The 13,971-nt window shown below is 44.7% G+C and overlaps 1 protein-coding gene across 3 annotated transcripts in view; it reads left to right on the forward strand.

Annotated features, from left to right (window-relative positions):
- Positions 1-13,971, forward strand: part of KNDC1 (kinase non-catalytic C-lobe domain containing 1) — a 128,034-nt gene that overhangs the window by 74,252 nt on the left and 39,811 nt on the right. For 2 of the 3 annotated variants that reach the window (XM_078855522.1, XM_078855524.1), the window contains 7 exons: positions 2,294-2,440; positions 3,902-4,019; positions 6,561-7,483; positions 10,228-10,342; positions 11,766-11,831; positions 13,138-13,199; positions 13,679-13,837. In XM_078855522.1, coding sequence (XP_078711648.1) covers positions 2,294-2,440; positions 3,902-4,019; positions 6,561-7,483; positions 10,228-10,342; positions 11,766-11,831; positions 13,138-13,199; positions 13,679-13,837 — 1,590 coding nt within the window. The remainder of the gene's footprint in view (positions 1-2,293; positions 2,441-3,901; positions 4,020-6,560; positions 7,484-10,227; positions 10,343-11,765; positions 11,832-13,137; positions 13,200-13,678; positions 13,838-13,971) is intronic. The other variant, XM_078855523.1, reaches the window with a different exon arrangement.

A 13,971-nucleotide genomic window follows, 5' to 3' on the forward strand; every position in this document is an offset into this window, starting at 1 on the left:
CTCTCATTGAAAGCAGGCATGTTCCTGACTAGTTCCCTCTCCATGGAAAGCATAGCCAGTGCATTCAGACGTTCCTGTCCCATTACATTTCTCAGGAATGTCTTGATTCTCTTTAAGGTTGAGAAACACCTCTCAGCTTCAGCAGTTGTCATGGGAGTGGTTATGAGGATCTTCAACAGAGCAACAGTCTCTGAAAAAGTATCCTGGAGGTTGTACTTCAGCAAAACCTGGGACAGCGCCAGTGCACCACAGCAGCCCTTGAATTCTGGAGTCTCATAAATGAGAGACAGTTCAGTTTTCAGCTTCGCCTTATTTAACATAGGGTATGCCCTGACAGTGATGTTCAGAGCCTCAACAGGGAATGTATGGCCATGCTGTTGAAACATCTCTCCTTGTAGCAGCGTGGCACTTACAAGGTGGTCGGTAAAGGAGAACCTTTCTTTGGTGTGGACCAAGATTGTGTCGCAGACCTGACAAAATAAATACATTTATTTTAGTTATAAAATAAATTATTTATTATAATATAAATATGGAGATACAAGGTTTCCATCCCGACAGCAACAATGTATCAGGCAGAATCCATATTTTATATCTCCATATTTTTTCAAAAATGTATGCTATTGGTCAGCCTTTACATTTGTCAATGTGTTTTACAAGTATTTAACCAATGAAAAGCATTAAAAGAGCTTGGAAATTATTTTGGGGAAAAAACAGGTTTTCTTTCGTTTCCTGAAAAGTAACAGTTTTGGACATACAAGGCTTCCGTCCGACAGCGATGTTTGTTCCCACCAATCGCTGCACAAGTTAAGGATACGTATGATGACGTAAGCACGTTAGTGCGAGCCCTCCCGGAACTCATAGAGAATGCATTGCAGTGCCTGCGGTTCGAAAAAAAACATATTTGAATGTAAGTCTATGGGAACACTCTGGGCGATTCTCAGCCAGAGTGAAATCGCCCAAAAAGAGGCAGTACTCCACAGAACGTGACATGACGCTGATTGGACTATATCCAGAGGCACAGTGACGGCTAGCGTAACTATGTGGTTGAATGAGATTGTGAATGTGATTGAAAAAGTCCCTTTCACACTTTGGTAGTGTGTCGCCCAATCGCCCTAATGAAGAAACCGCCCCTGCTGGTTCTTATCCAGCAGTATCATTTCCACATTACTGTGGCAGGTGGTAGTCTTCCTTTATGATGGCCACTGCTGACTGTGGTGTTCATTGTGTGGATCCTAGAGATGGATGTTGAGCGGCGTAGAGTCCTTGACTGAGATTTGAACTCACAACCTTTGGTCAATATGCACTGGGGAAGATCTAACTGACTGATTAAATTAGTAAATGTTGTGACTGATAGAGGACACTTAAGGTGTTCCCATTTGGCTTAGAATGAGCAGTGTAAACTCCACCACAGAATTTACAATTACAATGAAAATAATAATAATACCGTCTTGATTTGAAGCTTCCGTGACTGCAGGAATCCATACTCTCTGGTTCTTTCGGTAAAGTCACGTGGATAGAAAAAATAATGAAAGAAAACACGACGTTTTGGCTGCAACACAAGCGTCCGTCTTCAGGTGAGAAAATGATCTGCTGTTGTGGCTTTATATAGGGGGGTGAAGGGGGGGGTTCTTTCGAGTCGTGGCTGTAGGAGTTCACGAGTTTAATCGAGAAGATGGATTCAGATTGAGCATTCATTGGAAGGATGTGATAAACCGCGCCAAGTTTTAACTGCTATGATTTTCACTCACCCACCCGGTTGTCGTCGTACGATTACTAATTCGATCTCCATCTCCTTTACTTGATAATTTCTCCAGCCCCACCCGTCCCTGGACGCCACAAGCCCTCTCCCCCCTGTAACAGCCCCCTTCCTTCCCTGCACGCCACAAACCTCCCTCTCCCCCGTGAACTCCTACAGCCGCGACTCGAGAGAACTCCCCCCCCCCCCTTCCGTGCCTATATAAAGCCACAACAGCAGATCATTTTCTCACCTGAAGACGGACGCTTGCGTTGCGACCAAAACGTCGTGTTTTCTTTCATGATTTTTTCTATCCACGTGACTTTACCGAAAGAACCAGAGAACAATAATAATACCCTTTAATCATCCAAGAAAACCTCACTGAGACTGCAATGTCTTGCATTGAATTGTCAGGCCAATTTTATTTAACGATCGAGCACCAATGCATGATTGGATATTCCAAGGTATTAACCTGCTTACCTTTGGCAATCTGATGACATCGTGTGCATTGAGGTTGATTTGGTCGTAAGACGATTTAAATGCATGCGTCCTTAACAGGCTCACATCTACTCGCTGGGAATGACCCTGCTTGCCGCCGTTGAGTATGTGGTGGAGCCGGAGCTCAGCATGGAGATGAGCGCTGAGCTGAGAGCCCTGCTGGAGAAGATGCAACTCGACGACCCAGACTCCAGGCCAGATATCGAGGTATTCAACTGCACACGTTCCTCGTTTCCACTGCACAGCCATGCCAGACTTTTTTTTCCCACTGCAGAAGCAGAGCGTTGCCGTGCCGCTGACGTCACATGTAATGAACAAGTGGGGACGCATGGAGGTACAACTATTTGAAACTTTTTTATTTCACCAGGTAAGGCCCACTCAGCTATATAGCTCCTTTTCAGAAGCAATCTCGCCACAAATGATAGCTCAATGAAGTGGCTTATCACGTGGACATTGGTCGCAGCCAAATACTCTAAGCGCACGTTTCTAAATGTGGCGAGAAAAACCGGAGGACCCGGAGAAAATATCCATGCAATCTCGCCTCTATACCAAACAAAGCAGTTAACATTTGGGCACCGTGGCTGCCCCTGTCCTCACAATGTAATGACTGACGTCACATGCAATGGACGTGCTAATAGCCCTGCCCCTGGCCCTGCCCGTCCCTGAGCCACATTCAGATGTCTTGTGAGGCCTGTGATCCCAAGTTTTGTTGTGGCTTTATTTGGCAAATTTCCAGTGGGAAACAACCTGTACCGTGAGGACCCCGTGCTGGCTTGGACGTGCCAGTGGAATAGCTTTAACAGTGGCCACATATAGGTTTATCGTTATTCTGGGTGTCATGGGCATGGTGCAGCTCTGATATTTAAATTATAATAACCTTTTCATGGTGCCAATATGCAAATAAGGTTCAAGTATCTCCATGCTCAAAAGAGAAAAATGGGATGGTGGCCATATCCACTGGCAACTTTAGGCCAGTGATGAATAATCCACATTCATATGGTGGTTATAGTGTATATATAGTAATTTTTTTCAACACCACATAGCATTACTAATTTTATCGAACCAGATAGGGTGATGGTCAGCTTACTCCTGAACAGAATTTTAAATCACAGTCTTCTGACTGTAGGTTGGATTATCTATCTGTTCGTCATGTGTCGATTTATCGATAACATTGATTACTATGCTCTTAATATACACATTGAATTATGCATTTGGGAATTGATTCATTCAATGCATGCAAAAAAATATACCCATGTCACATGGTAGGCTAAAGAAACTAAAAATCCTGCCAATGAGACACAAAATGAGAAACTGTATAAATTAGATGGAAAAATATACAAAAAATTATGAAATTCTGGATTAATTCGCGAACACAAATTGCGTGAATGTATGGGTATAAATCCTTACATGCCTACCTGTCAGCTGCCTTTACACACGGGAGACGACGTCACAGCCAGTTCTACAAATGTATGGCCAGTTGAGTCAAATGTACTCTGAAGGCAAACATAACAGTGTTATTTCTGCTTAGGCACACATTTCATTAATCCTCAGGCTTTGGCTGGCCAGCTACAAAGAAAATTTAATGGTGCACATAATGCAGAGATGAATGGGGTGCACACTGATCGCCATTACCATCACCACCCCTTATCCGTTGATGTGGCCCTGCAGATGGTGCTGAGGCTTTGCCAGTCACGGCTGCAGGGCGAGTCGTCCGCCAGCGTTTGCCGCCACCTCTCAGCCACGGGACGCCGGGTCCTGTCCATCGAGTCCATCAACACGGCCTCCGGTGACTCAGCACTGACCACCTCTTCTGCAGCGAAGGCCATGCCGTGTCCCATGTTACACTTAACGCTGACGCCACTCAATGCAAGGTTCAACACACGTGGGGGGGTGATGTATCAGCCTAGTTGTGGATGGTTCTTAGAAAAAGCACACAGCCTCACTGTTCAAATAAACATATCATTAAAATTATAGACTGATCATTTCTTTGTCAGTGGGCAAACGTACAAAATCAGCAAGGAATCAAATACTTTTTTCCCTCACTGTATACAGTCGCGAATACGTGACATGAGAGTTAATTGGTCGAACTATTCAATCAGCATCATCGGCCACGGTCAATTGACTGCTGGATGAAGGTCTCCCCAAGTCACAACGATCTCTCACAATTCACCTGGCACCCGCACACGAGATTATTTGATCACTTTTGTCACATAATGATTCCTGACGAGGTGTATTTTTACAAGCGCTGTCTCTCTTTTCGCTTGATAGATCCCCAGTATAATTTTTCTACAACTGAATTTAACGTCATTAATATTTAATTTAAAAAAACATGGGTAACCGGCTCGATTAATTCTAAAGCCTATTCCCATTCATATTTCTCAGGACCAATTTTGTCTCAACAAGTTGGACTGATATAGACATCTGTAAGTCTCATCCGAATCAGATTTTTTTTTATTTAGACTGGAGGAGAAATCCGATGAGCTCTGAAGCTCTTTTTCACAGATATCCATGATGGGTGGGTCAGCAAGTTACAACAGCAAACAATACAACAACACGATAAGAGTGCAAAAAGAGAAAAATGGTAAGCATGTGACTAAAATTAAGAAATGAATGCATAATCTATACATTTATTTAAAAAGTCCGATCTATCAAGATTATGCAAAAACAACAACAAAACATTCTAGATTTGAAGCTTTCGTGACTGCAAGGAATCATATTCTTAGGTTTTTTCGGTAAAGTCACGTAGGTAAAACATCAAAATTAATGAAAATAAAATAAAATAAAAACAAAAATCACGACGTTTCGGAGGCAACACAAAAATCACGACGTTTCGGAGGCAACACAAGTCTCCGTCATCAGGTGGGACCGTCACAGCCGAATTAGCTGTTGCCTCCGAAACGTCGTGATTTTTGTTTTTATTTTATTTTATTTTCATTAATTTTGATGTTTTACTTACGTGACTTTACCGAAAAAACCTAAGAATAACAACAAAACAGTCCCAGATCACGCCAAGCTAACACGTAGTCCCCCAATAGGCATGGCCTGCTAAAACAGCACGACTGGGTGATCTGGTATTATGAGTAAGAGCCATCTACAATGCGTACGCAAGGAAGTTATTTTTCCGACTCTAGTAGAAACACGCATACGTCTCTCCAAGAAAATGTTATCAATTTATCAACGTAATCTTTATTTGAGAGTGTAACATCATACGCACGCAACTGCGGAGCAGTTGATCTTACTTGTGACAGCAGTCATGGGTTCTATGTTTTTCGCAACGGTCTGGCACAGCACGGCATTACTCTGAAAGCAGTACATTGGATTGTCAGTGCCAGTGCCTTAACAGACGATAGAACATTGCATTATGCAATTATTTCTCTAACAGCAGCTGACTCAAAGCATATACCACGCCTCTGTGCTCGTGCATTGCAAGCACAGTGGTTGCTAGCTCAGTAAAGCCTCATTGTGTTTGACAAGACAAACTGTGCATGGTGAAAAGTCTGCGGCGAATTCATATTTTTGTTGGATTTCGTGCTGAGATGTGCAACTTCACAATCTCTGTGCACCTGGTTAGAGCACGGGGTACGGAGCAACGTTCATTGCTCATGCCGTGGCTGCTATTAGCCGTGCCCAGCGCAACAGGATCCTTGGGGCTTGTCACCTACTGCCTGCTACCCACCCACATTATTGATGAGTTGGAATAAAGTTATCGCAAATAGCACTTGTGCACTTGCCCGACTCATCGAATAATCTCAGTCCTCTGTTGCGTGAAGGCCTCCTCTCTGGGACAATGTCTTTGTGTCTAGCATCTGCAGATGTAATATGATTCATTCCCACGTCCTTATGCACCCTTTTTAAATTTTCCGAATTCCCTTTGTGCGCCTGTAAACAAAAAATATCGCCACCTTTGACATTAAAACTGCCATTTAAGAAAAATCCATGTATTGTATTAAGGTTTTGGGCTGTGGCCTCCGAAGAACTATATATTGTTTGACCGTCTTTATGTTTCTTGTTATAAGGCAGTGTTAATGTTGAGGGTGATGAGATTGTGTTTGCTTATTAATGTAATCCCTTATTTATTTTCCTTAGTTGTCATTTCCTTGCTAGTTTTGTCCAGCAATCGCAGCGCAAATCAATAATGTAGAATATAACTTTTCTTATTAGCTACGTTGCTGCAGGTCTTCAGGAAGTTCGACAAAGGTCGATACATTGAGCACGGCTGATGTTGTTTTGACATTGTTCGTGACTATTTAAAATAAAATCCATAATTTTGAACTGATTGAATGAATACATGAATTTGAATTAACCCTTGCTGGTCTTTTTACAACAGATAGTGGTGGAGACTCCTGGCGTTTGACATTCAATGAAAGGAACCCAGCCGACGGATCGTCCAGCACAGAAGACCTCAGCTTTGATAGAATGGTTCACAACGCAGTACCTGCCAAAGCGAAGGCAGACAAGGATGACAGGGGGAATCTGCAGGATCCCAGCGCTAAACCGCAGGGTGAGACGGGTCCTCAGAAGAACAAAGAGGACGGCAAGCCAGAGTGCAGCAAACGTCACTGTAAAGAGTTGTTGGGGTTGTTTGATCTCGTTCCATTGTCTGAAGGGGCACAGCCACACGTGGAGGCTGGAGCCACAATTTGTTCTCCGGTCAAACGGCGGCTTCTGCCCAAAATCCCCGTCGAAGCATTCCCGAAAATGCAGCAGCAGCAGCAGCAGCAGAGTCTCGTTCATGCGTCCGCACTTGACGGCAAGGAGAACTTTGCCGTCGACTTTTGCGCCCGAGGCACAAAATCAAGCCGTGCCGCCGCGCCGGATGAATTGACGATGAAACCCGCCGCGAGGCACTTGTTCAAAGTACACTCGCTCGACGAGCAGGTGAGCGAGAGCTTTCGGTCCGTCGCCGACTCGGACAAAGCATCGGGATCGGCCGCCGATGGCCAGGGGGCGACGCGCACGTCCGGCACGGCGGCCACCAGGATTGTGAAGCGCTGCCGGTCGTTGGATTCGCCGTACGACGGCGAGAGGGCCGACCGGCTGACCAGGAGCAGCCCTGTGAGACAGCGCAACCTCCGGGTGGGCGGGCAGCTGACGTACTGGCCAACGCTGGTGGACAAGCGGCGGCTGGAGGACAGCGATCCCACGCTGCGAGCTGGGAAAGGAGATGACCGCATTGGCAGTGGCTCCGCGACGAGAAACGCCGACGCTGTCAATAATTCACAATTGCAAAGACGCAGAGAGAGCATCGAGGTACATATGGCCATTCACATGCAATCAAATCAAGAGCTCTCCACCTTATTTGCCATCCATTCATTTCTGTCTTTCTTGTTTGTTTGTGTTGGCATGTCGGTGTATGTGTGTGTTTGCATCATACTTCAGTCAATAACTTTTTTAATTGGGTCTACAACCCCCCTTATCTTCAAGTGGCTTTGGTAGCTCAGTGGGATAAAGCTCCATTATCAGGGCTCGGGGCCTGGAATCTCTGGGGCCTCAAGTTCAAATCCATCCTCGGAATGAATTATTGAAACCCTGTTGTGCTCCACTGGCCCGTTCATTTCCATGCACTCCGAGTTTGATAGTCCTTTGGTGAGCCCACGCCTCTAAAGCATTCCACAATACGATACCCCTCACTAAATTTGTGGTGGCGAGCCTGGCATTGTGTGATTAATACCAAGGTGCTTACATAGCAGCGGGAGATAACGCAGATCTGCATGGCTCTTTCCCATTTCCACGTGGGAGTTGCTATTGTGTAATGGAGCTTCGCTTTCATGGTAATAAACAAAGACCCCCCACCAATGGCAGCATGCACACTCCTCAGACTCCCACACACTGCGTATTCCCAAATACACCATTAAAATCATGACGGTAGCTTGGTGAGCCGTAGTGTTTTTGGATGTGCACTGGTACATGGGGTAAGGCAGCTATTTTATTTCGTCAGCCCCTTTGAAGCAACTCATTGAAATTGGTTTGTTCTTTCTTGACAGGCCATGTGCTGGGATTTAAGAGTCATTCTTTAGGTGTTGACCACATCGTGCTGCTAATGGTGAATAGGCTTCGAGTAAAAAAATAGTGAGAAAGTTTCCTTATTGAAAGTTTCTGACTAAAGTTTGCGGTCTATTCGTTAACCTAAATCACTGGGGAAGATAAAGCTGTTTGCACTAGAATTTGGAAATTGCAAATTGTAATTAAGTGAGAAAAAACGTGGGTAATGTGTTCAGAGATTAGCAGGAGAGGGTTACGAGAGATGCGACAAAGTGGTAAGGCGAGTTACATGAGTAGCAGTCGGGGCTCCAAGTCTCAGGTGACACGTCCAGCTGGACTAATTGACCATTGAAAGGCAGCGTGGTGATTGGTGGTGGCGGTGGCGGGCTCCACCAGACTGGTTCTTCTAGCAATCCTGTCTAATGGAGAAAGCGTTTATCAGTGGGTCTCTATGTGGGTCAATGCGTCCTCTACGTAAATAAGTCTATGGGTCTCTGTGAATCTACATGTTTCTGTGTGAATCTTTTGGTTCTCTGTGAGTCTATAGGGTCTTTTTTTCCTGAGTCAATGATGGGTTCTCTGTGTCAGAAAGTGCTGATTATTAATCCACTGGCAGTGCATTCCAGTTTTTTTTTATGAATCCACCTTGTGCATGTCAGCTAAGGCAGACTGTTGCCAGCTCAATTTAGAGCCGAGCACCGCCACTGATGAACTGGTTGACATATTGAATTCCTGTACATGAGGGATTTCAGAACAGTGGTGATCAGAGAAAAGGCAAAAGAGCAACTACGTATGGAGAGGCAAATACATAGTTGCGTGGCAAACTCAGTGAGAAAAGAATGAAGATTGAGGTTGTGAAATGTGTAAATGCATTTAATTTAGCAGGCTCATTGAAAACATTGTGTTTCATTTCGCAATGACAAAGGTTGCAACTGTTTTAAATTATTAATAAGCACCATTGTTAAATGGGCTTCAGTGGATACATGACTATACTGCCCTCTACTGTGAGGGTTTTTATTTCGATTTAAAGCTTTCGTGACTGCATGGATTCATATTCTTGGTTCTTTCGGGAAAGTCACGTAGAAGGGAAATAATAAAATAATAAAAATATAACATAATCAGATAAAATTCTCACGACGTTTCGGCCACAACGCAAGTAGCCGTCCTCAGGTGAAGAACAGGGCTGTCGGAAAGACAGCGTCCTAATTAGCACTGTTAAGCTTGGCAGCGTCGTGAGAATTTTATCTGATTATGTTTTATTTATTTTTATTTTATTATTTCACTTCTACGTGACTTTACCGAAAGAACCAAGAATGTGAAGGTTTTTTTTGTGCTTGTGCACCACTTCCAATGCAGCAGTATTACCAAAGAACGCATTACGTAACAGTAATTTACAGTCCTCTGTTAATCCACACCATGCCCGTCATGGGATCATCCTCCCCCACATTCGTTGTTGTGGTTTGGTGACTCCACTTGCCACCGATCTTCACCACGGCTGGAAATCAAACCCAGCTAGCCAGGTTTATATCCCCAATGCACTAGCCACGACGTCACTCATTTACCCCATGGTAGAGCAATCATCAGCAGCACAGCGCAATGTTGACACTCTTGTGATGGTATTTGACCTTCATGTATGCAAATAGCAGAACAAGTTCTAGTGAGATGGTGTGTGTGCGCGCTAGTTTGCGCGTGGGTGTATTGTGGGCGTGAAGAGTCTGGCTTTTTTTTTTAGCGCATTAAGCAAACGGGAGTACAATTACATCTGGGCCTGTTGATGCATGACCAGTTTTCACTTTACGCAGAGCAGGACGATGCTATCTTGATTGTGTCTTTTTGCCTGCACATGCTGCACAATGCAGTGCTGTGTTCACACACCACACACACGCCACCGCACTGCGAGTAGTCGTAACACCCTCATCGGGCCAGTGCCCGTGTAATGAAATGTGTCGTCGTCGTCGCTGATATTTCTTTGTCCATCTCCGTGCATGGAATTCGTTGCCCGCGGTGGCAAGGAGGTGTCTCTGGGAGCTGTGCTGGCCGCATGGGGCAAGCCGCTCGGGGAACAGCTGCTGTGGTGTGTTTGCCGGGAGGCGACCTTGACCCTGCAGGGAAGCAAGCAGTTACCAGGTGAGGCAGCCCTGCTTAACGACCTAAGTCGGGATCTGATGGACATTTCACGTCGTCTAGTTTTCCTTCATTGTGGCAGTCTCTCTTTCGGATGGCATTTGAAAAGCCACTGACCAAATATGAACACGCGTGTGTGTGTGTGTGTTGAGTTCGGTAATTCATTCGATGGCATCAGGAGTTGTTTGATGGTGCAGCGCTCATCAGTGATACACGTCAGGGCCGTAATTATAATAAATATTCAAATGTGCTAAAAATGTCCCCCCAATATATTGCTATAAAATAGATTTCTGTTTATATGATTGTGGTTATGGTTGTAACTTATTAATCCCTAATCTCTGCCATTACATACAATGAAACAAGAAAAGGTAAAAAAGAAAAAACAGAGCAATGTAATACAAGACACTATTAGACATTATTGTAAAAAAAAAGAGTCCATCCTATGTGTTAGTGAATTTTGTAATATTTTAGGCAGGAAATTCGTTTCAAATTTAGATTTTTTTTTTCCTGGGGGAGGACCCCCAGACCCCCTGGAAGATTTGGTCCCCCCCAATGTTGACTCCATGGCTACGGCCTTGACACACGTGCAGCCCGATTGCGAGTTCACTGCTGGATGAGGGTCTCCCCTTACATTGCGGGGCGTGAGGAATTATAGGACCAGACTTCACCGCACTAGGCAGTGGGAGTTGGTGAAGGTCAGAGAGGAGTGCGGAACGATGGATTTTGCTGCACTGCTCTCTACTGCACAACGCCTATAGCACCTGGGTCTTGCACATGGTGTGTCATCCATACAAGCACTATCTAGCTCAACGATGCTAAGCTTCTAAGATCTTACTAAAAGCAATAACACAACATCCCGAGCACCTAGTTAACATGTTTGGCCGAACGGCAGATAATGTTGGACCAACGTTCACCAAATATCGCATGTTTACTGGGCAGGGCCAATCTTGAAAACACTCTTGAAATTCAATGGAGATGTCAATACTTTGGTAAAGTGTTATTAATATCAAATGGAGAGTAACATGCGTGTGTGGAACCACCTTTTTGATTGTTAACAAGTGGACATTAACACCTCAATTAATGTATTTTACCCTGTTGTAAAATCAATTTGTCCACGTGACAAACGTGCTTGTTATTTTAAGCCGAAACCCAATATAGAGCAGACATTATCTCTAAAGCTTCAAGTACGAGGCACAATGCACATGTAGGCATATTGACCATGTTCTGCCCGGTGGAGTTAGTGACAAAACATAAATAGTGTGCGTTAGCAGTCTGAAATGGGCAATCGGTAAACATGTTAATCCCCGTCCATAGCATTTATTGGTTCAATTATTGGCACACATGTTGAGAAATAATGGCAGTGATTGAATAATAACTTCACTATACGAATGTGCTTTTCTTCCTCTCCCGAACACTTTTTAAACAGTCTACGTATCCGTGGACACACTGCTCATACAAACGCAGGGGACTGCCACCTTTTGCCCTCCACCAGGTGGGTTCCGTGTAAATTATCCTCGACTCTCCCCCCATGATCGAAACCAATTGTTCGTAACCTTTCACCCCCCACCAGATCTCTCAACTCTCCGCTTACCCCTCTCCTAACCCAATTACCTCTCTCCATACCCCCCACTGGTCATATCAACTCTCCGCGTACCCCCCACTAGCCCAATAAGCTCTCCGTGTACCCCCAAATTGGTCCTATCAACTCTCCTCCTACACCCACTCTTCATGTATCCCCCCCCACCAGCATGACATTTGTTTGACACGTAATAACATAATAGCAAATAACTAGAAATGTATAATTAATAATTTGCACTTTCATAAAACAACAAAAATGCTACTGAACCGTTTAAGCTTAGTCACTACGAAGCAGAGGGGAGAAGGCTGAAAAGGTGTTCTGACAGACTTAAATATTTTTAGTGTATGTGTAAAATACATGTAAACATGAATATGATGAAACATGAGAGAAAGAGAGAGAGAGCACTCGCAGAACACATCTAAAACGGAGACGCCTGAGTGCACGGGTTCGCCAAATTCCATGTAACCGACTTCATGTAAGGGCGTTGCGGTGGCGAGATGTTAACTGTCTCGTCTGGTATGCAAGAGGGCGTGGGTTCGATCCCGACCCTGACACCTGTATATTTGGAGTTTGCATGTTCTCCCCGTAGTTGCGTGCATTTTTCTCCGGGTATTCTGGTTTTTCCCTCCAAATTTAGAGTCGTGTTTCCAGTATTTGTGGCCAGGTCGCTTCAAAAATATAGATTAGTAGGCCTTACCTAGTAACGTAAAAATTATTTAGTTTATAGCTTTAGGAATGCTCATGCACATGCGCTGAGCAACACTCCTCGGTCCCATGATCACCGTCATTCCTTAATATTTCTCGCAATACCCCCTTGAGATGCATTGAGATTTAGATTATTTTGGTGCTATAAATGTCCGAATAACGAGCCACTTTCTTGAGCCCTGTCGTTTCTGAAAAATAAGTTAATACCTCAGTGGGCTTTGCCTGGTAGGATGGGGATGGTTCAGTTTTATTTGTTCGTGTTTGGGCGATTTGTTTACCTTTCTTGCACTTTGTGTCTGTGTACTGTTTGTTGTTGTAACATTCTTACCCGCCCCTACTGGACATCTGTGAAAAGGAGCTTTATAGTTCATCGGATTCCTCCAGTATAAATATTATGATTCTGATGTCCCGCGTACCCCCACGGTCTGGGAACCGCTGTTCTCAACGCCCTCTTTGTTTTTGTTTTACTGCACACGGTGTGATGGAGTCATTGATCGCTTTGTATTCAACGCAGGAAATGTGCAAGCCTTCTATCTCGCTCCCGAGTTACAGGACAACGGGCTGCTTTCCGAAAAGGTAATAAAAACACCCCCTTACTTGGCTTCGATTTGTTTAAGCTCGTTGCTTGGATATCCCTGTGGGCTTTCGTGACGTCATTCTCGGGGTGAACGAGCACTGACAAAGAGGTAAGCTAATTCCCTCCTTTAACTTTATGGCAAATGTTGAGAGTGAACTGAGCAGAACATATGTTTACACACGGTTCACTCACCGTGTCTTTTACCCAATTACTTATTTTGGATATTAAATGGCAGAGGTTCACAGAACTTGTCATTAAAACACACTCCTGCACACCCACTGGCGCTTGTTGCAGTGGGCCGTAACAGAATGCATCTACGCCAAACAACTTGAAAGCTGAAAGGCTTTGCGGCGGACTTAGTCTACGACGACTGTGTTTGAGGTATAGTTTATAATTTATATATAACAGCAGGACATATTAAAATGCTATAAAGAACCACGTTGTAGCTAAAGTGCCCTGCCATCTCTTTCGTATGCAGTCTTGTGTGTATGGCTTGGCTGCTACTCTGTGGTCTGCGGCCAAGTGCAACTTGGCTGCCTGTCAGAAGCTGAAGCTGAGCGGGCCCTTCAAGCAGCTGTTGTTGAGCATGGCCAAAAATCAACCCCAGGACAGGCCCTCGCTGGCCCATATCCTAAAGGTGCCAAGTTCTACACCTTTCGACATATTGTGCCTCTGTGTGGCGTGGGAGGGAGGGTGCGTGATTGGATGATGTTTTGTGTGCTGAACCTGCCCTGAACGTGACCCCATAGGGTCCCCTCAGCCACAAGTCAC

The sequence above is a fragment of the Lampetra fluviatilis genome, chromosome 4 (genome assembly GCF_964198595.1).
Source record: "Lampetra fluviatilis chromosome 4, kcLamFluv1.1, whole genome shotgun sequence".
Classification (NCBI taxonomy): Eukaryota; Metazoa; Chordata; class Hyperoartia; order Petromyzontiformes; family Petromyzontidae; genus Lampetra; species Lampetra fluviatilis.